Here is a 25,000-nt window from a genome sequence, read left to right as displayed (position 1 = left end):
ACATACACATATATACATATATATACATATATACGACAGGCTTCTTTCAGTTTCCGTCTACCAAATCCACTCACAATGTATTGGTCGGCCCGGGGCTATAGCAGAAGACACTTGCCCAAGATGCCACGCAGTGGGACTGAACCCGGAACCATGTGGTTGGTTAGCAAGCTACTTACCACACAGCCACTCCTATATTTTATTATCGTTTTCCAATTGCAGAAGATCCTGTATTAGTGATGTAATCGTTCTGTGTTGGGTTTTGAGTGGTGTATTCTCAATACAATTGTTATTTTACTCGTTTTTCTGATTGTTCTTTCAAATTCGATTTGCATACATTTGAGAATATTACACTATCATAACCACAGCTAATTACTACAACAATTAGAGTATTATTACCTATCGCCTTTAGCTCTGTTTTAAATATTAATATTAATTAGTGTCTTTAATATTTTTCCTAATCTTTTCTTTCATTTGTGCGAGTTGTACTGTATAGTTCATCAATTCTATGGTATTTCCTAGTCTGCTTTAACTCTCTCATCTCTTTATATCTCTTTATATATCATGGTATCAGCGATTTTTATTTATTTAAGTTTTTCCCCATCTTAACGTTTGCCAGGACTTGCGAGATTCTGATTTTAACGTCAAGCATCTGTCCGCATATTGGAATGTTTCATTTAATTTGTTTTTATAATATTTTTTATCATACCTGTCGTATATATGTATATATATGTATGTATGTGTATGTATATGTTTGTGTGTCTGTGTTTGTCCCTCTAGCATTGCTTGACAACCGATGCTGGTGTGTTTACGTCCCCGTCACTTAGCGGTTCGGCAAAAGAGACCGATAGAATAAGTACTGGGCTTACAAAGAATAAGTCCCGGGGTCGATTTGCTCGTCTGAAGGCGGTGCTCCAGCATGGCCGCAGTCAAATGACTGAAACAAGTAAAAGAGTATACCTGATCTCATATCTGTTTTTATGGACTTCTCCTCATCTCAATACTCTTTTTTAATTTGTCTTTTGTAATGTCCTATCAGCTATTGAACTTGTTACTGAGGCGGCAAGTTCGCAGAATTGTTAGCACGCTGCGCTCAATGCTTAGTAACATTTCGTCGGTCTTTGTGTTTCGAGTCCGCTTTGCCTTTCACACCTTTCGGGGTTGATAAACTAAGTACCAGTTGAATACTGGGGTTGATATAATCGACTTAATCCCTCACCCGAAATTCCAGGCCTTGTGCCAAAATTTTAAATCATATTTATAATTATAATGTTCTTTATTTTTATATTTTATCACACAGTGTGTATGTATGTATATATATTAGTAGTTATCGCCAAGCTAATATGGCAGCCCAGAAATATAGGACAAATGCTGCTGTTGAATAGCTCCAAGAGGCCATCGCCTCTAGCTAGCTATGTGACACACGAACCTGTGTCCATTACACCCTTCGAACAGGGGAGGTCAGCCGCTTCCCCTTGCTGGTCAGGCATCTGCAGACTAGTTTCAGGGTATTTGTCCCATATCAATGTAGAACAACCGAACCTAGCAGACACACACACACACACACACACACACATATATATATATATATATATATATGTGTGTGTGTGTGTGTGTGTGTGTGTGGTGTGTGTGTGTATACTGTAGCAGACTGGGTCTAAAAATACTGGTTGCCAGGAGACAAAGGATCCCACCCGCAACTACAATGCTATCATTTAATTTTTTTTAAAAATATTCTCTCACTAATTACACTGTACATGTATTGTGCATATTACTGACAGCGTACGGTGATACCAAATGTAAATACAGAATGTTATAAGGGGGTTATTAAATAGATATTTACGCGAAAGTATAGTATACTGTTATTTTTGAAGTATAGTGTTGTTTTGAAAAGTTTTAACCAAGTTGAAAATAAAGTCCAGTAAATTTATAAATCAATTTCAGTATTTTTAATGAAGAGTCTTAATAGCAAGGGGTCAATCCAGGTTCATTGCGTGTCATGCATTGAGAACGAATTTGAACTAGAGACAATAACTTCTTTTTATCTTTATGTATCTTTATATACATTCATACTTAAACTCTCACACACTCTCTGTCCCTTTCTCTCTTTTCTTTTCTCACTCTCTCTTTCTCTCTCTTTCTCTCTCTCTCTCTCTTCTTCTTCTTCTCTCTCTCTCTTATTCTTCTCTCTCTCTCTCTCTCTCTCTCTCTCTCTCTCGCACACACACACACAGACACACACAAAGATACATACATGCAACCTACATAAATACATCAATTGCAATTTTATTCAGGAGTGTTTTCCTTTTCTCTGCCTTTCTATTAATTCTCTGGGGAATTGTTTGACCTTCTGCTTTGTTTAACTGTTTTTGTTTTGTTTTGTTTGCTTTTCGTTTTCAATTTTTATTCTTTCTCAAGGCTTCAAATATTTTCTTTGAAAGCAAAATTTTTCCGTCTCTTAAGTGTAAATTCAATCTAATGCCCCGATGATAACTGGTTCTGTTCTATTCTTATTTTGCTTCTCGATATCCCCACATTTTGTAGACTTCTACTTTTATTTGAGCTTGTATCGAGATCTTTTTACTGCTTTACAATGTCTTAGTCTGAAGAAATTGTGACTTCTGTTATGTGATATTCTCTTTTTTATATCACGTGTTCAATTGCTGCTTGTTGGGCTATCAAAATTCCATATAATGTTTAGTTTGCCAGGTTCAATTTCAGCCTTTTCTGTTCTGCATCTGTGACATTTGTTTCAAGTATAGTATCTATATGTTTTACAGAGTAACCAAACCGTTTCATGATGAGGTGATGAGGTGGGTTAAAAAGTAGTGTTAAAGGAAGAAGCCGTGGCAAATTATAAGGCGCAGCGAATATAATTTCAGAAAGTTTTACCAGCAAATAACACGAAGATCGACATTTATATTACGAATTTAAGGAAGCTTGGACAGTTTGAAATACTTGGACAAAGTTTGAAATGCTTGGACTTATCTTGAGTTTATATACCAGAAAAGTATGGTTGTACTGTTGACATACCTGTTCCAAAGACTGTACGTCAGTTCGTGAGCTGCGGAACACGACACACTGTATCATGTGCCAGAGCTCTGTGAGACAGAAGTAACATGCTCATGTAGGAGTTTCACAACATGTCCGCTGAACGGCTACTGTAATACGGAAATCGTCGTAAACGAAGTAAAGGTAACAGTAATCGGATTAAATAGGCAACTAAACGTACGAAAGTACGTAGGAACAACTGAAGGCCTCTTCAGGATCCGCTATCAGAACCACAAGTCATGCTTGGGGAGATCTAACGCCATAACCCTGGTCAAGCACGTATGGTCATTGAAAGAAAGCGCTGACGAGTACATCATAAAGTGGAGGATTTTAGAGAAATGCAAAGCATACTTTAATTGCAACGGGAAGTGCAGGAAATGCCTGGCTGAGAAAAGAGCGATATTAAGGAGCTCTCAGCATCCAGGAATCTACCTGAACAGCAGAAGTGAAATTTTTAATCTCTGCCCATACGAAAGAAAGTACATCCTGTCATACCTGCGTGCCCCATTGTAGCTATAAACACCAATCCCCCAGCTTCAACTCTTCTCCCATCAATACCTGGGAATCCGGAAGAGTGTTTGACCAGAACATACACAAACGCACTCACAAACACACATGCTCTAACACGGCGGACATTCACTCAATAGACCCTTTTTCACCTCCTCCAATATAAGCCCCTACACTTATTGTATCCCTACACACAGTTCCATGCATACATAAATGCCCCAAAGAATTTAACCAAAGTTTTAACCAAAACATAAAAGAAAAAAAACACACACTAACGCGCACAGATGTATATGCGGCCATTTCTACAAAAACTCTTACCCTAAAACATACACACCTTTCCCATACACTCTTTTCCAGAAAACTGTTGTCGCCTTGCAACAACTCCAGAGATGGTGTTTTGGTATCAAGGGACATCACTCTTAACCTAACCCTTGCTCGGTTCGTTTCCTCTTTTTCACATCAACCATACACCGGATATGTCTGTTCACCTCTAATAACAGAGATCAGTTGCCATATTTCATTCCATAACTGCCACCTCTGAAGCGGACGGGGTTTTATAATCAGATTGTTACCTAACACTCCATCGAAACCTCTAGTGCGAAACCGATCGGTAAGATCGGTTGTAATGGATATATGATACTGTATACTTCGAATAATATACCCACTCAACTGACAAGCATACGAGCGCATTTTTTCTGATTTATGGATTCTTAGACGGTATACGCAACCGTATATAGTTATATATCTGTCGATGAGTTCGTGCATATATAAAACTGAAAACTAATGAATTACTTATTGACACAAGATCAAAAGTGTCTGTGTGTATATAGTTGTGTGTGTGTGTGTGTGTGTGGTGTGTGTGTGTGTGTGTGTGTAGGTTAAAGTAGTGAGGAAAGGTAAAAAATTAGGCAAGGCATGACAAACATATTTAATTTAAGTTAATCTAATTTAGCTACATAATGAACGGTAAAAAATAGTAAAAAGTATGTATGTATGTGTGTATATATATATATGTATGTTTACATACATACACACACACACACACATACACACACTTCTTTAATGTTAGCTATCGGGAATAAAAGAGATTACTCAATACTGTGGTAGAAATTAATGATATTTAATTTTGGTCAAGTCAGCCTGTTGCTATTCAGAGTTTCAACTTCACGTAAGTTGTGACACTACTTGCCTTAAAAATCTTTGTGATTAAAGGTGAAACTCAGATTAGTAAGAGCCTGGTTTGGCACAAATAACACACACACACGTGGAAGATTAAGAACTATATACCATAGCAAGCTGCACAAACCTATTTCTGCGCATGCATGTGTTTGTGTGTGAGTGTGTGTGTGTGTGTGTGTGTGTGTGTGTGTGTGTGTGTGTGTGTGTGTGTGTGTGTGTGTGTGTGTGTGTGTGTGTGTGTGTGTGTGTGTGTGTGTGTGTGTGTGTGTGAGTGTGTGTGTGGTGTGGTGTGTGTGTGTGAGTGTGTGTGTGTGTGTGTGTGTGTTGTGTGTGTGTGTGTGTGTGTGTGTGTGTGTGTGTGCGTGTGTGTGTGTGTGTGTGTGTGTGTGTGTGTGTGTGTGCATGTAGGCAAGTCGAAAATTGAAAATAATAAAACAATAAAAGTCAAAAGGACCTACACATCGAATGTGTTAGGTTGACGCTCAGTATAAGACGGAAGGGTGTATAAAGTTTCGAGCATTGCTCTTCGTCAGAAAGAGGAGAGAAGACATGCCCAGGGAGAAAGAAAAAGTCCAAGAAAAGCACGTGTGTGGTTACATGGCTGAAGTGACCGTAAGTGGAGAGAGATAGAGATAGTGCTTTCTTGAGGCAGGAGAATGCGAAACTACCAGTGTGTGTGTGTGCGCGTGTGTGAGTGTGTGTGTGTTAGTAGTGTGTTTATGTTAGTGATGCATGCGTATTTTGTTTATTTTCTGTCTTTTTTCTCTTTTGTTATTTGAACCTTCAACCTTTTTATAAGAGCAAATTTGTAACTGTAATTCATATTTCAAAAAATGTTTGATGATGTGGTTATTAAACACGATAATATAATTCTTGTTATATGATTATAATTGAAATTGTAGTATTACATAAAAAAAAAATTATTGAAATAGTTGTAGAAATGAATATTTTAAAATATCCCTGATATTGTTTCCTGTCATTCTTTCATCCATATGTTTGTATATTTACTTGTGTCCACAGAAAAAAAAAAAAGGAACGACAGAGAGAGAAAAAAAGAGAGATGCCAGTGTATATGCGTATTTAACGTTTACATGTATGCATATAATACACATCCTGGCTTTCTTTGTGTCTATCCCCACTTGTTGGCGTGTGTGACAGAGAGTGATTCCATTTATGGTGTATGAACGAGCACTTTTACTCACTCATAACTCTGTATATTTATTCTTTCATTTCTGTTTCCTTATTTACTTCTTGAAATCTTCACTGACTTAAGTGTCTGAAAGCATAATAACACATAGTACTTTATTCAACCTAACAACGTATGCTATCTTTTCCTATCGCTCTTTAAATTTCCTACACTGACCACAAACTAAACTGATATTTACTAACATGATGTCAACATCTGCATCTATAACTCCAAACATCGGCACTCTCCACCAGTGAACATCTTTCAACTGCATTGAGAGGTGTTGAGTAAATTTTTGACTGACTGATATCTTAGATCTTTGACTTCGAATGCCTAAAATGTGACATACAATGCGTACATACAGATTGTTGCCCGAGCTTTCTATGATGTATCGCACCATATGAAGGTTACTGTGAATGAATCTATTGGGAATCGCACACATTTTTGATTGACCGACCAATAAGTAACGACCATTTTGCTAACACCTTACCCAAGGTATTGAATACTGCATTTAGAGGGATTATGGGTTGGAAATTATTTAGATTATCTCCTTTATTGGTGTTTGTTTTCCATCAGAGCTAACACAACAAGGCTCACAGAATTGATCTTTAACCGAACAAGATGAGCGTGTGGTACTCAGTTCCGGTAACCGCCCAATCCCGTTAGACCACAAGATCTGTGTCTAATAGTTGTCAAAAATGGAGATGAATGTATGTGTTCCAGAGTTTCTGGTTCCAGTAATGGTTACCACATCTATATTTAGTGATCAGAACTCGCCGAGCAAGTTGTTTGACTTTCAAGCTGAACCCAAACCACGTACATTTACACATCCTTCTCTGCGTGAAAACAGGAGAGGTTACTCAACTTCGTCATCGAGAATGGCGGATCATTTGAATCCTTTTCCAGAAGGTGGATGTTTCTTAAAAAGTCCTTGTAATACTATTTTCCTCAAACTTGCAACACTTCCTGGGATATTGTCCCAGTATAATAATTGACATTTGACGTTTTCGTTAATTATGATATATTTTTCTAATTAACTATACCTTTCACATCACATGAAGAAGTATATAATGTTATTGTAACCATAGCTTAAAATGACATCTTTTGTCATAGTTTCTCTTACACAGCACCAACAATGATTCATTTCACAAATGTTCGCGAGCACTTTGGGAATTTATGGACACAAAACATGTCCGTTGAATAATATCAAAACATACTAAACCTGTTCAGTGATATCTTAAATTACTTAAATTAAATGCAAATGATAATCTATATAGGCAATCAATTAGCACTAATTTGAAGCAAAATGTTGAAACGAGCCCAGGAATCAGGCCAACAGTTTGTATATAGCTCTTGTCTGGTAATCATATTACAGATTTACTGCCAAGTGCCTTCTTCTCTAATTAAATATGATTTGTTTCTGGTATTTTAAGTGTACTATTGCATTGTATAAAAGAAAGAGAGGTGGAGAGAGAGAGACAGACAGACAGACAGACAGATGGAAATACACTATTTATTTCATTTTTGACTGATACCTGACCTGATTGTAAATAAGTAACACAGCTACGTAGGCTGGATACATTACAGTTAAATGTCTTATCATTGGTTTGGTACATTGCAAGGTGACATCAAAAGGTTCTCGAACTAGTTACGTTTGATAAAAAAAATAACTTATTTACCTAAGTTTTAACATTATATCCTTCCAAATGGTCACCGTGCGCAGCAGTACACCGGTCCCAGAGTTCCTGCACTTTGGAATCCATCCTGAAAGTCATTTTCCGTAAGGGAGTCGAGCACCTTCTGCGATTCTCGAAAGCGGAGTTAAAGTGGCGATCTTTGAGCTGCCTTTTTATCTTGGGGAAGTGATGCAAGTTCGCAAGTGCTAAATCTGGCGAATAGGACGGGTTCGGAAACGATGCCATCTTGCTTTTTGTGAGAAACTCACGAGCGAAGGGGAGCTCGGTGACAAGGTGCATTGCTGTTGTGAAGAAACCAATTCTTCGCGCTCCACAGATCCGGTTGCTTTCGCAATAGAACTATCGACGGACAGTCAGGTCCTGGAGAATAAATTCTCGATGAACAATACTGCGGATGTCAAAGAAAACAATGAACATGCTTTTGATTGAACTTCGGCTCTGTCATGCCTTTTTGGGTCGTGGAGATGAAGGGTGCTTCCATTGTGATGACTGCTACTTCATTTCAGGATCGTATGAGTAGACCCAACTCTCGTCACTGCTGTTGATCCTCGACATGAAGGATGGGTCACCAGCGGCACGCTGGAAGAGATCTTGAAAGACTTCGACGCGATGTTCTTTCTGCTCAGTTGTCGGCAGACGGGGGACAAACTCGGCAGAGACACGCTGCATGTTCAATTTAAACGTTAGGATTGCCTTTGCGGAACCATACGACAGACTAACAACATCAGCAATGTCGTTGATTGTCCTCCGACGATTTTCATGCACAAGCTGATTGATTTTCTCCACATTTCAGTGAGGTGATGCTCGCATCAGGTCTTCCAGATCGCTCATCGTCTTCCAGGGACGTTCTTCCGTTTTTGAAGCGCCCGTGCCACTCGAAACATTGCGTACGACCCATTGCCTCGACGCCGTAAGCATACCGAATAGTGCTCAATGTCTCTGTAATAGATTTCCTACGTTTAATGCAAAATTTCACATTGGTTCTTTGTTCCAACTTCCTGTCAATAACAAAATCGCTGACTACAGAATATACGTGATGACAAAAGCACAAATTTCACAACTTGCGAAAGAAACACAGCAATGTCAATTGGTACACTGTTTCATGACGGTCACTGTTAGCTCTCACTGCGCAACCGTGTACTGCCATCTGTGACGCGCTACAAAACTAACCTGGGAACTTTTTGATATCACCTTTTATTATACCTACATACATATCTTATTTCTTTACTACCCACAAGGGGCTAAACACGGAGGAGACAAACAAGGATATACAGACGGATTAAGTCGATTATATCGACACCCAGTGCGTAACTGGTACTTAATTTATCGACCCCGAAAGGTATTATACCTACATACAGCTAAGTGGATTAAACAGGTCATGCACATAATACAGTAAACTGTTAACAGCTTAGTGTATTAAGCTGTTTATATTGAAATATGCGTTCGATTATTTAAATAGAAGTAACACCATCCGTTCTTAATTACAGGCGGTCCTGATGGAAACAAGAAGAAATTATTCCCAATAGATATTATTTTAACTGTTACAGCAGTTACTGTGATTGTCTTAATTTCACTCGTAATGTGCCTGATGTGGAAGAGACGGTTTCGATTCTTTATGAAGTTTGCACACTATTTTCAGCCTTACGTAGACAAAGGTAAGTTTCGTATATAATAACTGAAAATTAACATTTGGGAAGCACTCCGTCGGTTACGACGATGAGGGTTCCAGTTGATCCGAATCAACGGAACAGCCTACTCGTGAAATTAACGTATAAGTGGCTGAGTACTCCACAGACACGTGTACCCTTAACGTAGTTCTCGGGGATATTCAGCGTGACACAGAGAGTGACAAGGCCGGCCCTTTGAAATACAGGTACAACAGAAACAGGAAGTAAGAGTGAGAGAAAGTTGTGGTGAAAGAGTACAGCAGGGATCACCACCATCCCCTGCCGGAGCCTCGTGGAGCTTTAGGTGTTTTAGCTCAATAAACACTCACAACGCCCGGTCTGGGAATCGAACCGCGATCCTATGACCGCGAGTCCGCTGCCTTAACCACTGGGCCATTGCGCCTCCACAGTTAACATTTAGATAATGGAGTGTTGCATTATAACTTCGATTGTGTGTCAGTGTGCCATGTATATTATCGGGAAACAACTGGATATTTAGAACAGTGTTTTGAAGCTGTTGCTGGTGTATGTCTGCAAGAGATCCATGAAACAAGGAGGTCCATGGTGCGTAGAGAGTGAGTCGAGTGAAAATCTATAACTTTGTAGTTTGTTGTGAAGGGATTCGATTCCAGGAAGGACTGTCGTTAGTCATGATATCCTTAATTTAGGTTTTATGCACTAATGCATTTTAATCTAGTTAGACACTGTTTTGCTCTTTCCGACATATAAAGATGGATCATATATGATACAGTGTTACAGTCAAGTCTTTGAATGTTGTACTCACTCTATTGTCTATTCTTATGCAGTTGCTTTCGTTAGTGTCTACAGCAGAAGCAGTCAAAGCGAATGCAGTCCGAATCTGATGGCTGCTTCTCAGCTTAACAAATTATTAGTACTCTGTATGCCACCACTGTGCTGGGGGCTAATACCGCTGATTATGTTGCTGCTGCATTACTGAGATTGCTTCATTTTTTTTTTAATCAAGTAGGTTAGGTTTACGGTTCTCAGTATACTGTTGTAGTAGATTTCTGGTGTATTGTATTTTGTAGAGGTGTGGATGCTTGCAGGGACAGGGAAAGCAAGATTGGGCTTTGCTACAATATTTTTTTCAGAAATTTTTTGTTTTGACAGTTTAAGGAATAGATCTCTGCACAAACTGTGATCTTTGCCAAGTGCACTGTTTTGAATTCATTTTGGTTTATTACAAAGTGACTGGATCTAAGGAAAGACTAGATAACTTATGATGCCTTAGATGTACTGTTTAAGGATTAATGTAGCTTTTTTTTTTGTTTTCAGAGAAAGGAATATATAAGTTTGTGATATGAAAAATGAATCATTCTAAAATGTTTGAAAGTCCGTGTGTGTTGGGTGGCTGATATTTCTATAAGAAGATACTTTGCTTAAGTTTCGTAAGACTATTATGAATTCTAGGTGGTTGGCATATAATTGCAGATATTTTGTGAGTGCTCTAATGATATTTTGGGTGTATGTTTGTGATTTTGTTAGGAAATTTAAAAATTTCGAGAATAGGGACTGCTTTTCTGGAGTGTGATATAAAGAAACGGGTTCAGAGTCCTGGTTGGGTGGATATCTAAGAGTGAACTGTGATCAAGCAACTCCGTGACACACAGAGTCGGACGAACGATCCAGTATGATCCCTCGGTCATCATCCCTCAAACACACATACATGTAAGTATATATATATAAGAATTTTTTGCGTAAAGAGATAAAAAACCAAGGCTGTGTAGATTTTAGAACATTTATAGATAGGTCTTACAGTAGATTCCAGGATATTTATTAATTATATCCCTTCATCGGAGACGGTGTGAGAGGATGATTAAGTCATAGTTTAGATGTGATATAAAATAGAGAGTGAGGTGGAGGAAAGAAAATAGATGTGATATAAGTGTTCTAATATCTACACAGCCTTGGTTTTATTTATCTCATTGCGCAAAAAATTCTTATACACACACGCTGACATAGAATCAACGTTGAACCCCTTATTCGCAAAATTACCGAATCTGGAACTTAACTATGGTCTGTCTATAGCACTTATTCAGCATTACCTGACACCTCTGGGTCTCAATGGCACCATTATCTCTTATAACCTCAACTTCTCGCTATATATATATTCTTTTATTCTTTTATTTGTTTCAGTTATTTGATTGCGGCCATGCAGGAGCACCGCTTTTAGTCGAGCAAATCGACTCCAGGACTTATTCTTTGTAAGCCTAGGACTTATTTGATCGATTGCTTTTGCTGAACCGCTAAGTTACGGGGACGTAAACCCGTAAACACACCAAAATCGGCTGTCAAACGATGGGGGGAGGGACAAACACAGACACAGACACACGCACACATACACACACACACACACACATACATATATATATACGACGGGCTTCTTTCAGTTTCCGTCTACCAAATCCATCCACGAGGCTTTGGTCGGCCCCAGGCTATAGTAGAGGACACTTACCCAAGGTGCTACGTAGTGGGACTGAACCCAGAACCATGTGGTTGGTAAGCAAGCTACTTACCACTCAGCCACTCCTGCGCCTATACATACATACATGCATACATACATACATACATACATACATACATACATACACACACACACACACATATATATACACACGTACTACTACTACCACCACCACTACTACTACTACTACTACTACTACTACTACTTGTTTTCCATTTTCAGAGGAGAAGTTATACGACGTATTTATTTCGTACAAATCTTCAGATGCAGACGAAAATTGGGTGAAAAATATTTTGTTTCCGAAAATCGAAGATGACATGGGATTGAAAGCATGCGTTCACTTTCGGGACTTCGTCCCGGGTGAGAGTAAGTATCGACTAGTGTGAGTGGAATATACCAGTTCAAAGATACTACTGGTGATCGAGTTTTATGATGTGTACACACACACACACACACACACTCACACACACACACACATACACACACGCACACTTACACCCACACGCACCCCCCACACACATACACACACACACACACACACTCACACACACACACATACACACACTACACTTACACCCACACGCACCCCCACACACACATACACAACACATACACACACATACACAACACATACACACACATACAAACACACACATACACACACATACACACACACACACACGCACCCCCCCACACACATATACATAGTCAAGGTACATTTGAATAGAATCTTCCATGCTGATAAGTTCTAAAGAAGACCGAAACATGTCCATATCTGTCATTTTGCTACCAAACAAAGGTCAACCTTTTCGATAAACCTGTATAGTCTTCGTGTAAAGTCATACAAAGGGCATTCTGACTGGTTGTTAGAGAATCGAATAAATTTTCTTACGGCATTTGTTCCGACTTCCTGCGCTCTGAGTACAAATATCGCGTTGGTTAAACTTCGTTTTTTATTATTTCGAGGCCGATACAGAAAGTATTAAACCAGGCCTGTGAAGTGTTGGAAGTGTAAGAACCTTAGATCAGATGTTTTATGGTATTCGTTCTGGCTCTTAACGTTGTGAGTTCGAACTCCGGTAAATATAATCCATAGCTGACACTTTCAGTGACTTTAGCGGAGTTCCCGTATTACAAACATTCGAGTCAGGACTCTTGTTCGAGGATACCTATTTCTTTCCTACCCATAGGGGGCTAAACACAGAGAGGACAAACAAGGACAGACAAAGGGATTAAGTCGATTATATCGACCCCAGTGTGTAACTGGTACTTAATTTATCGACCCCGAAAGGATGAAAGGCAAAGTCAACCTCGGCGGAATTTGAACTCGGCAGACGAAATACCGCTAAGCATTTCTCCCTGCGTGCTAACGTTTCTGCCAGCTCGCCGCCTTGTTCGAGGATACCGTCTCTCCCACCCCCAAGACCTCAGAGGATTTTTAATGGTCGTCGTACCACCTTACCTCTTGACCAAAAGATAAAAAAAGATTTATTAATTTTCAGCGTTTGATCCTTAATTTCGTAAAGTTACCTCCCCTCCTCCCCTTTCTCAAAGAATCGCTAATAATTAATCAGTTATTGCTAAATATGTTAAACTAGCTTATTTTATACAAAATGCTTCGCTAAATACTGGTGGATGCAACATAACTAGTTGTACAGTATCCCGCGTGCAAGGGACAGAAACAGGATGGGTTGAAACGATCGTTGTATTGATTAAATATTCTTGCAAACTCCATTCTTCGTTGCGTCTATCCATTATAAGCTCAACGAACACCGCGGAATTCCTGAGTTAGCTCCAATGGCATTTACATCAAAACTGTGGATGACCTCAGGTAGCCTAAACGGTGAAAGTGCTTAAATCGGCATACTACTAACCATATACTCAAGGTTGAAATAATTATTAATATACTAGCAGTATGACCGGCAACGCCGGATCATAGTGATAGTGCATGCATATGCAGCTGCGTGCGTGCGCACATACACGCGAGTACTCTCCAAATCTCCGACCAATCACATTCTGGCATTCAATTGACGTATCAAGTTTCGGCCATTTTGATTGGGTTTTGGATAGAAAATTCACAAAATAAGCAACTTCTATTGATTTTTAAATGGCTTTGCGGGGTGACTGGGGAAATGTAAATATGTGCACGACCACCCTTGGACGGTTTTGAATGACCATAGAAAGTGCGAGCCCTCTAACTGAAAAATTGCGGATTTGTACAAAGGACACGCACACACACACACACTTACACACACATTTTGCCGTTTATATATATAGAGAGATATCTCTATCTATCTATCTATCTATCTATCTATCTATCTATCTATCTATCTATCTATCTATCTATCTATCTATCTATCTATATGAGTGAAATTGTTTCTAATCAATGATTTTCTTGTACATTTACAGCTATTTCAAACAATATCATAGAAAGCATACAAAACAGCAGAAGAACGCTTCTGGTGCTAACCAATGATTATATAGACAGCGAGTGGACCCGGATGGAATACCAAGTAGCCCAACAGGAAATGTTCAAACTTCGTCACAGAATTATTCCTGTTATTCTCGGTAATTTCAAGGATTTAGACATCAAAGATAAAAATCTAAAATTCATTTTGGAAACAGTCACCTACCTACAATGGCCATCAGACTCAGAGGGCACTCATCTTCAAACTGCATTCTGGAACAATCTGAAGAAGACTTTACGAAATAAATACCAGTCGAAGCAAGTTTCTACTTAATTTTCTCTAAACTGACTCTCTGCTACGAATTTTCAAAAATATTGAATTTATATTTATATATGTCTACAAGAGATATTATCTCTGTCGTGCCTTCTTCGGTCGTGGAGATCAAGGGCTCTTTCATTATGACGACTGATACTTCGTCTCAGAATTGTACCCGGAGTTTTTTCCTCATTTCCAGGGATAACGCTCGTAGCAGGTCTTCCAGATCGCTCATCGTTTTCCAGAGTCACTCTTCCGTTGTTTTTGAAGCCCCCCATTCTACTCGAAACATCGCGTACGACCCACTGCTTCGTCTTAAAGGATGCTCAATCAAAATTTCACGCTGGTGCTTTGTTCCTACTTTCTGTCCATTACAAAATCGTAAACTACGGCATACATGTGATGACGAAAACAGAAATTTCACAACTTGTGAAGTAAACGCAGCAATTTCACTCGGCACACAGCCACGTGGATGTCACTGCTGGCCATCACTGCACACGCAACCGTATGCTATTATCTGTTGGCGGGTTACAGAACTAGTCCGGGAACTTTTTGATGCCACCTTGTACGTACTTTGTTCCAAGACATGAATTTTAAGGAAGTAAATGATGAAACACCATATAAGCTTCCCTGATTATCAGCAGTATTGTCACTAGATATCATGCAACGAATGCTGGTTATATACAGCACATGTGTTGCTGAATACCGGACACTGATGTAAGTTCAAGACATTGGTCATACTGATGACATATTTATTTTGTGGTGGAAGACCTATTATCTCCCAAATTAAACACTTCATGATTGGCGGTGAGAAAGGTCATTTGCAAGTGGTATCTTTTGTTGTTGTAATGTATGTGCGGACCATACGGGATTTGTAGCGCAGTGTCCTCTTTTAAATATCTCAGTCTTATGTTTGTTATATTCTCACGTGATTTATCAACAAATATTCTAAATAAAGGGGATTATTGCAAACAGTAACAAAGATATTATCTCATCATGGGACAAAATATCTGTCTTTATCGAGGATAACAGCTACAGCCAGAGCTTTCATTAGTGGCAGGAAAATCCTTGATTTTCTGTCAGTATTCACGGATGGACATTGTACAGTTGTATTCCAAAACCCAAAATGTTTATTTCATCTGTAATAAAGAGAATTTTTTCAAGATTAAGAGTTATACCATATTTGACATATAAAGCAAACTATTTGGTGGAAAATACTTCTAAGTTATTGGCTTAGTCGATGGAATCCATCAACGTATTTGGTTTCGACGCGTGCTTCTGAGACTATTTCATGAAATCTAAAAGCTGGTACCAAAAACAATGTAACCATCAAGAACTGTGCAATATCGGTATTCACCGCGCAGAATTCTGACTTAAGTGTAATGCCTATCTTCCTTATACATTCGGGCAATCTGATGACCATTCCAGACATCAAATACAGTCTTCTTTCTTCCTTTCTTGCTTTCTTTCTTTCTTTCTTTCTTTCTTTCCTTCTTTCTTTCCTTCTTTCTTTCTTTCTTTCTTTCTTCTTCCTGTCTCTTTTTCTTTCTTTCTTTCTTTCTTTCTTTCTTTCTTTCTTTCTCTTTTTCCTTCCTTCTTTCTTTCTTTGTCTTTTTCCTTCCTTCTCTTTTTCTTTCTTTCTCTTTTTCCTTCTTTTTTCTTTCTTTCTTTCTTTGTCTTTTTCTTTCTTTCTTTCTTTCTTCCTTCCTTCTTTCTTTCTTTCTTTCTTTCTTCCTTCCTTCCTTCCTTCCTTCCTTCCTTCCTTCCTTTCTTTCTTTTTCTTTCTTCTTTCTTCCTTTCTTTCTTTCTTTCTTTCTTTCTTTCTTCCTTCCTCCTTCCTTCCTTCCTTCCTTCCTTCCTTCCTTCCTTCCTTCCTTCTTTTCTTTCCTTTTTTCTGAGTTGAAATAAATATCAAATATCCAGAGATATCACAGAGCCACCAACAAGAGCAGCTTCAAGTCTTGATCGAGCTTCGTCTTTTACCTCATTCTGTCGGTGGAGTGGAACAAGATAGAGACAAGAAGGCAGCAGGTTTAGCTTCAGAGTTGATTATGAGCGCTTGTGGTGTATTTTTCAGTATTGGAAGTGTTGCTGGTGTAACGGTTTATGTAATGATATATGTTGGTGGTCGGCAGTTACCAATTGTAACGGGTGTTGATGTTGCAGATGTGCAAGATTAAAGAACAGTGATCGATGTTGTAAACACTGTTACATGTTGTTGTAGCCAAACCGCGACAGGCTGGCAAAATATAATTCGTAAAGCATGCGAAGTAAAGAGAGATATCGTATATTTTCCTTGTATAGAGTGTGTTCTCGTCATTGTGTAGTAGTAAATCAAAGATAGAAATGGTGATGTTGTAGAGAAAAGAAAGTGAGCCAGTAGAAGTGGGAATGGTGGGACGAAACAACTGCTTCGTTTTGTGAGATACCATAGTTGTCTTGCTGTGCCTTTTCATTCCGTTGACGGCATTTCGTTCAGCCGGTCAGCCAGACTCGATTCTCACTAACTGACTTTGGCTTACGGAGTTTTTGTATTTATAACTATACAAAACTAGCTAGAAAAATAGGTATATTGGAGAGACCAAAAGATATTCTTTGTGGGTCGACTGTTATCTCAATTCCATTCTCCACTGCATACAAGAGGTTGGAAGGGTCTTACCTCCTAGTAGCTGAGATATCAACTTTATACGTTTGTAGGCAACCTTATTTGAATCCAGTGTCGTCATGTTTTAATAAGAGTCATCTGGAGTTATCATCCCTGTCACATCGTTAACAACTAGGTGGCGCTCGTTAGATAGATATAAAAAGACGCGCACAGCCAAGTAACACCCTCGTCTCCTCTTCCACGCGGCCTGCAGCTAACTACGTCTCTGTTCCTACTACGGGACAACCCCGCGTTCATTTGAATTTTGTTAAATCTATACCATTCATGGAAGGCGGCAAGACATAAACCTTTTCTTATTCAACTTCTATTCTGTTCTGTTGAATGTTAATATACAAGCTGTGTAAAATGCTCTCATTCCGGATCGGAATAAATACTCCATGTACATGAAGTCTTCGAAAACTCATGCGAGTTGTTGTTGTTCCTCACTGGATTAACTCCTACAGCTATCGAAGTATGACCGAACATTATATTAAATTAGTGGACTAAAAGCTCGCTAAAGTGGTGACCCCGACGTTGGAAACTATCTGCCGGATAGTTTCCTTAAAAAACGAAAAAAAAAAAAAAATGCAGGAGTTACGCGTTAAAACAAAAAAAAAAGTATTTTAAATAGTTCGTTCTCCTTTTCAACACCCACGTGCGTGAAGATTCTGTTATTTACAACATGGCGGATGTCTTTCGTCTCCATTGCTTGACCATGTGCTTCACGCATGCATCCTAATGCTTTGCCTCGTTTTCGCCTGGATTTTGCCCTCTCGCCGCCATTGCTCAACATTCTTCGATTTCCTCTTGTAGGTTCTAATATACAAATTTGGAGTGAGACTACGAGTCACGAAGATTTTGTCGGACTGCGCCTGTTTGTTTCTGTCAATTTCGACTTCAGTCACAATGACTTCAGTCACCGTTACCAGCTTTTAGTGGTGATGTGCGGCTCTGATTTTCTCAGTTGGACTCGTACTTTGCGGCGAGTGACAGTTCGTCCGAGCGGCTGCAACTGCATGTTCTACTGAGTTCCATCCCTCCATCACTAGCGAATAGTCTCAAGGATATCATCATTAACACTGCTAAAGATGCCACGTATTCATCCGTCAAGAGAGAGATTATTCACAGGACGGCCGTACCCGAGACTAAGCGTTTCCGCACGCTAATTTGTGACAAATATTTGGATGGCAGGACGCCGACTCAGCAGCTGCGCAGAATGAGAGAGCTCACCGAGGATTCTTCCAAAGACAACTCCTTGCTAAAACAGCTCTTCTTCTCCTGTTTGCCTTCGCACGTGCAGGGGATACTCACCTCTAGCATGGACGTCACTCCCATCGACCAGTTGGCCTTGTCTGCCGATAGAATTTTGGAGTACACTGGAAATGGAACTGCGGACAACAAATTGGCTGCTGTTTCACGTTCTCCCTCAACAGTCGTAGCTTCATTTCAGCAGCCTGATTCCACTCAGGCGGACACTCTGCAGGCTATTAGGGAACTTACCGAGCAGGTGAAGAACTATAGTCGGGTCCTGAACAATGACGGTGTCGAAATCTGTAAGATACTTCTTCGCAGGAGTCAAAATTTATAATTTAAATTATGTGCTTACCCTGGTTCAGGCTTTCTGCTCGAATCTCGATTCCGTAGCGTCAGCTCTCTTCGATGCGCTAAGACATATATCAAGTGGTTAATGTTATCGTAGGTTGTTTTCATACCTCTACCCTTATGGTCTTCAAATATGTTAGCGATTTCATTTACTGCTGCTAATTCTAATTTACTGAATTTCAGCTGACCGTTCTTTCTGTCCATCAGTGGAAGAAGGATGACTATCTTCAATGGTTAGTTACTATGAATTGGATATCTATTGGTTAGATGTATAAATTTACATCTGATAATACGTTTCGTTAATTCGTTTAATTGTTTTGGGTGAAAAAAATCTAATGCTTGGTGTTTAGAGTTCCACAATGTCTTTTAGCCTTCTAGGGGTCAGTTTGCATATATGCCTCATATAAATTTTTGGCAAGTTCGTAAGTTCATTATATACAGTGATTGTAGTCGCGATTAGGTTGAAGGAGACTTATACGTTTATCCATGATGACTTTGGCTATTCACTAAAATAATATATCGGGTTGAGTAAAAAAATAAGCAACGTTTTGAATCATGAAGAATTAGTACCGGATTTTTGCAGAGTTTTGAATGTTCTTTTTTTTTTTTTTTAACATTTTTCACAATTGTCTGATAATTCAGGCATAGACTTGCCCAAATGCATCAATAAATTAACATTGATATATTTTTTCACCATTGTTACAATCATCTGAAATGGAACTGTCAAAGCGCGATATTCGAGCAATTTTGCTATTCAACTTCAAAATAAGGACGTAAAGCAGCTGAAACTGCTCGCGATATCAACGAAACGTTTGATGAGGAAACGACCAGTGAGTGGTCAGCTCAAAAATGGTTTAAACGATTTCGCAGTGGAGTACTGAGTCTTAAAGATCGTTAGTGAAGTGAACGTCCATCTGTCATCGATGATGGTCAATTAAAGACCGTCATTGAGAAAGATCCACGTACAACCACTCGAGAGCTGGCAAAAGAACTTCAAGTTAGCCAGAAAACTGCCGGCAACCATTTGCATGCGATCAGAAATTCAAAAAAGCTCGACAAATGGGTACCACACGATTTGAATGAAAATCAGAAAATGCGCAGATATGAAATTTGCTCGTCGCTTCTTCCCCGTAACCAGACCGAACCATTTCTCGACCGTATTGTAAATTGCGATGAAAAGTGGATTCTGCACAATATTAAAAAACGTTCTTCACAGTGGCTGGACCCAAATAAAGCACCGAAAACCTTCCCTAAACCCGAGGTCTTCAAAAAGAATGTTATGACTGTTTGATGGTATACTGCTGGACTCGTCCACTATAACTTCTTAAAACCCGGAAAAAACCATTACTGCGGAAACATATTACCATGAAATTGTCAAAATAAACGAAAACCTGCTGCTCCTCCGCCCCAGACTGAGGGCCAATCCCTTTTCATGACGATGTTCGACTACACGTTTCACTAATGACGCACCAGAAGTTGAGGGAACTTGTCTTCGAGTTCTTTCCCACCCAGCTTATTCCCCAGAACCTTCTCCTACCGACTACCACTTTTTCAAGCAACTTGATGGTTTCCTGCGAGAGAAGGAGTTCAGAAATCAAACTGAGGCTGAAAGATTTTTATGTTACCGGAATAAACAAACTTGTAACTCATTGGCAAAAATGTTGTGTTGATTGTAATGGCATTTACTTTGATGAATAAAATTACCGCATTGATGAAATATATTGTGATGAATTTCATGCTTCAAAACGTTGTTTACTTCTTACTAAGCCTGATATAATGATAATAATAACGAACTTTTGTTTTTCAAAATAGGTAATTATCATCTTTAAAAGTTTCGGTAAAGTTTTGTTAGAATTAAATTTAAAGCTGTTCACAGTTTGGGTAATCTTACTTTTTAGCTTGTTTCTAATTCTAAATTTGCATTTAAACGTACACACTTCAGGGTGTTTGTATTTTTCGTAAATTGTTTTGAAACCTTGACTCATTTCTTTATGTATGTAACGCTATGGCGCTGTGTTTATATAAATGTGTTAAAGATCTATGTATCATTTATATAGATATACTACTGTATATGTAATCTTTAAAACACTCATGTAGAAATATTCGTATGTAATCTTACCGTTCCAATATTAGGTACGCTGTTATAATATGAGCAGTAATTACACACGTCTGAGAATCGGACTGACCATAATGGTCACCATGTTTAGTACATGCGTGCACGTACGTACGTATGTATGTCATTATTCAGTTTATTTCAAGATTTCTTCTCAATACAGAAAGAATCCATTTCTAACCGAGATCCAAGGTTCCTTCATTGGAATTTCAACATCAACAATAGGGTATTTTGGTATGTACTTATGTAATTATGTACTTATGTAATTATGTACTTATGTAATTATGTACTTATGTACATATGTACGTATGTACGTATGTATGTATGTATGTATGTATGTATGTACAGATTTGTATGTTTTTAGTATGTATTCCCACGCATGTGGTTACATATCTAGACATACCGAAAATCCTGGAGTATAATCCGCATTTTTGTCCCATAATTTAAAGGTCAAAATCCCTAGTGCGTACTCTATACGAGGTTAAAATGAAAAATATTTTCTAAGCAATGTCCGAGTTTCTATTTGATGTCCGGCAATGTTTATTCAGATGCATTTTGTGATGTCGGGCGCAATTCTCAGACAAGCCTGACAGCAATGAAGTCATAAAAGAATCATCCATAACTTGCAGTAAGCAACATTTATTAAAATAAAAGTATTCAGAACACAGAATAACATGTAACAAAAACAATTTGCAAACATATTTACATTCCCATATAACAGTTAAGAACATCACTATTATTGTATTACGCATGCGCGTAAGTGTTTGTTCGACTAGGTGCTGCTGGCTTAATTACGCACGAATTTTGCTTAATAGTTTAGCGCTAAATAGTTCATTCTGTTGTTTGTATTGGCAGTTACATCATTACTGTGGCAAACAATAGATACTTAATTAAATACCAGTATTAAATGTTTGAACTACTAGGGTATTTTATAAGCGGGACTTAAACCTGTACATTAACCTCCAATAAAACATTTTATACATTACAGGCCAATAAAATGCCTCGTAGATCTTATTCAGCTATGTTTAAACTTGAATTTATATCATATGCTGAAGAGCATGGTAATAGGGCCGCCGGGAGAAAATTTTATGTTGACGAAAGCAATGTCAGGTTATAGAGAAGAAATAAAGATGAAATTAAACAGATGCCAAAGATAAAGAAGGCAAGAAGGCAATAATAAAGGATGTTACCGTATAAATTTTTACAAACCAAGGACGTTATATAGACCTCCTTGACTCAAGTTAGAGAAGGGGTGCGTATTATACACAAGGTTTAGGTTTTTCAGAGGTACAGACCCCTAAAATTCCCCTGCGTGTTATACTCAAGGGCGGACTATATTCGAGGATTCATGGTACATATATATTTAAATGATAAACTTCTTGAAAGTTTTGCAGATTTTTACAGTGATGGATTGGATCTGTAGTCTTTAAATTAGCTTTCTCCTTTTCGGTTTTGAGAAGCCTAATTTCATAAGATTGGTATTTAGGCAGTGTGTTACATATTCCAGGGCCCCAATGATTACAGGTATAGACTTGAACGTGTAATCAGGATAGAGGAACTACAAATGTTTCAATAGTTCAGCATAGGCGTTCTCTTTTTCACTGATCTTCAGCTTTATGTTAACATCCACTGGACAACTAATTTCCACCACTGTGCAGTTTCTCTTCTCAATCCCTAATCATTATATCAGGTCTGTTTTGCTTACATTTTACTGAGGTCTTCACTGGTACGTTCCACCAATATTCCTTTTTATTATGACCGGCTATGGATTCTACCATATTGTGGTTTCTTATTTCTTTGTCCTCGGGATTATTGTTTCGACGGAGTTCATTATAGAGTGTCCTAGCTACAACGTCATGTCTCATCGATAGATAAAACCGTGGTGACATTTTCGGACAACTGCTTATGATGTGGATGAAATCTTCAGTGTGAACTTCACATCGGTTGTCACATTTTACGGCTTTTCCTGCATCTCTATCCCTTTTGTGCATCAGGTACTTGGTTGATATTTCCTGTTCATGGATGGCAAACGCACACGCTTCAAAGTGAGAGGTAGTAATCCGGCTATTCGTCCATGTATGTATGTATGTATGTATGTATGTATGTATGTATGAGTAAATGTGTGTATGTGTGTGGATATATGCATGTAATGGTACACTCACTGTTACATAAAATCTTTTGAAATAAGATCATTCTATTGTAAATCATTGATGCGTTAGCGACATCTATCATTCTTTGGTCTCTCAGGCTTTAGTTACACACACACGCACGCACACGCACACGCACGCACACGCACACGCACACACAGATATATATATATATATGCTTGTTTTCAGACTTTTTTTAGTTGACCATCGTTTCGTACTTTTGTAGTGTCTAGGGAGGGTCATTATGCCAATATAATTAACACACACACACACACTGGTTCAATTCCACTCAATTATTAAATATCCGATTGTTTTGTTTTTGCTTTGTCACAGCTCTTTCGTTGCTTCTTGCAGCCTTCTCAGTGTCTAAATCCGTTACAGAGGCCGCGTTTGTTTGCTTTGTTGCGTGCATTTGTGCGTGCATGCCAGCGTGCGCGTGTGCTTATGTATGTATGTATGAATGTATGTATGTATGTATGTGTGTATGTATGTATGTATGTATGTATGTATGTATGTATGTATGTATGTATGTATGTATGTATGTATTGTGTGTGTGTGTGTGTGTGTACCCTGCATATTCATGTATTTGTGTATGTGTCCGTGCTTGTGTGTTTCTGTCTGTCTGTCTGTATGTATGTATGTATGTATGTATGTGTGTGTGTATGTATGTATGTATGTATGTATGTATGTATGTATGTGTGTGTGGTATGTATGTATGTATGTATGTATGTATGTATGTATGTATGTATGTATGTATGTGTGTGAGTGTGTATGTATGTATGTATGTGTGTGTATGTATGTATGTATATGTATGTATGTATGTATGAGTAAATGTGTGTATGTGTGTGGATATATGCATGTAATGGTACACTCACTGTTACATAAAATCTTTTGAAATAAGATCATTCTATTGTAAATCATTGATGCGTTAGCGACATCTATCATTCTTTGGTCTCTCAGGCTTTAGTTACACACACACGCACGCACACGCACACGCACGCACACGCACACGCACACACAGATATATATATATATATGCTTGTTTTCAGACTTTTTTTAGTTGACCATCGTTTCGTACTTTTGTAGTGTCTAGGGAGGGTCATTATGCCAATATAATTAACACACACACACACACTGGTTCAATTCCACTCAATTATTAAATATCCGATTGTTTTGTTTTTGCTTTGTCACAGCTCTTTCGTTGCTTCTTGCAGCCTTCTCAGTGTCTAAATCCGTTACAGAGGCCGCGTTTGTTTGCTTTGTTGCGTGCATTTGTGCGTGCATGCCAGCGTGCGCGTGTGCTTATGTATGTATGTATGAATGTATGTATGTATGTATGTGTGTATGTATGTATGTATGTATGTATGTATGTATGTATGTATGTATGTATGTATGTATGTGTGTGTGTGTGTGTGTGTGTACCCTGCATATTCATGTATTTGTGTATGTGTCCATGCTTGTGTGTTTCTGTCTGTCTGTCTGTATGTATGTATGTATGTATGTGTGTGTGTATGTATGTATGTATGTATGTATGTATGTATGTGTGTGTGTGTATGTATGTATGTATGTATGTATGTATGTATGTATGTATGTATGTATGTGTGTGAGTGTGTATGTATGTATGTATGTGTGTGTATGTATGTATGTATGTATTGTGTGTGTGGTGTGTGTGTGTGTGGTGTGTACCCTGCATATTCATGTATTTGTGTATGTGTCCATGCTTGTGTGTTTCTGTCTGTCTCTCTGTATGTATGTATGTATGTATGTGTGTGTTTCTGTCTGTATGTATGTATGTATGTGTGTGTGTGTGTGTGTGTGTATGTATGTATGTATGTATGTATTGTGTGTGTGTTGTGTGTGTGTGTGTGTGTATGTAGTATGTATGTATGTATGTATGTATGTATTGTGTGTGTGTGTGTGTGTGTATGTATGTATGTATGTATGTATTGTGTGTGTGTGAGTGTGTGTATGTATGTATGTATGTATGTATTGTGTGTGTGTG

The 25,000-nt window shown here is 38.5% G+C and overlaps 2 protein-coding genes across 8 annotated transcripts in view; one reads left to right on the top strand and one right to left on the bottom strand.

The window, feature by feature from the left end:
* The window catches only part of LOC118764547 (RGS domain-containing serine/threonine-protein kinase A-like), a 23,078-nt gene extending 8,261 nt beyond the window's left edge, over nt 1-14,817 (top strand). The window contains exons 3-6 of one of the 4 annotated variants that reach the window (XM_036505388.1): nt 9,105-9,272; nt 11,992-12,135; nt 14,179-14,511; nt 14,557-14,817. In XM_036505388.1, coding sequence (XP_036361281.1) covers nt 9,105-9,272; nt 11,992-12,135; nt 14,179-14,510 — 644 coding nt within the window. In that variant the 3' untranslated portion in view covers nt 14,511; nt 14,557-14,817. Of the gene's footprint in view, nt 1-9,104; nt 9,273-11,991; nt 12,152-14,178 lie in introns of all 4 variants that reach the window. The other 3 variants (XM_036505387.1, XM_036505390.1, XM_036505389.1) reach the window with 3 other exon arrangements.
* The window catches only part of LOC118764548, an 84,405-nt gene that overhangs the window by 12,004 nt on the left and 47,401 nt on the right, over nt 1-25,000 (bottom strand). The window lies entirely within an intron of this gene.

Source organism: Octopus sinensis, linkage group LG8 (assembly GCF_006345805.1).
Source record: "Octopus sinensis linkage group LG8, ASM634580v1, whole genome shotgun sequence".
NCBI classification, from domain to species: domain Eukaryota; kingdom Metazoa; phylum Mollusca; class Cephalopoda; order Octopoda; family Octopodidae; genus Octopus; species Octopus sinensis.
Note: the sequence above shows the minus strand (reverse complement) of the source record. Positions and strands in the feature narration are given on the sequence as shown.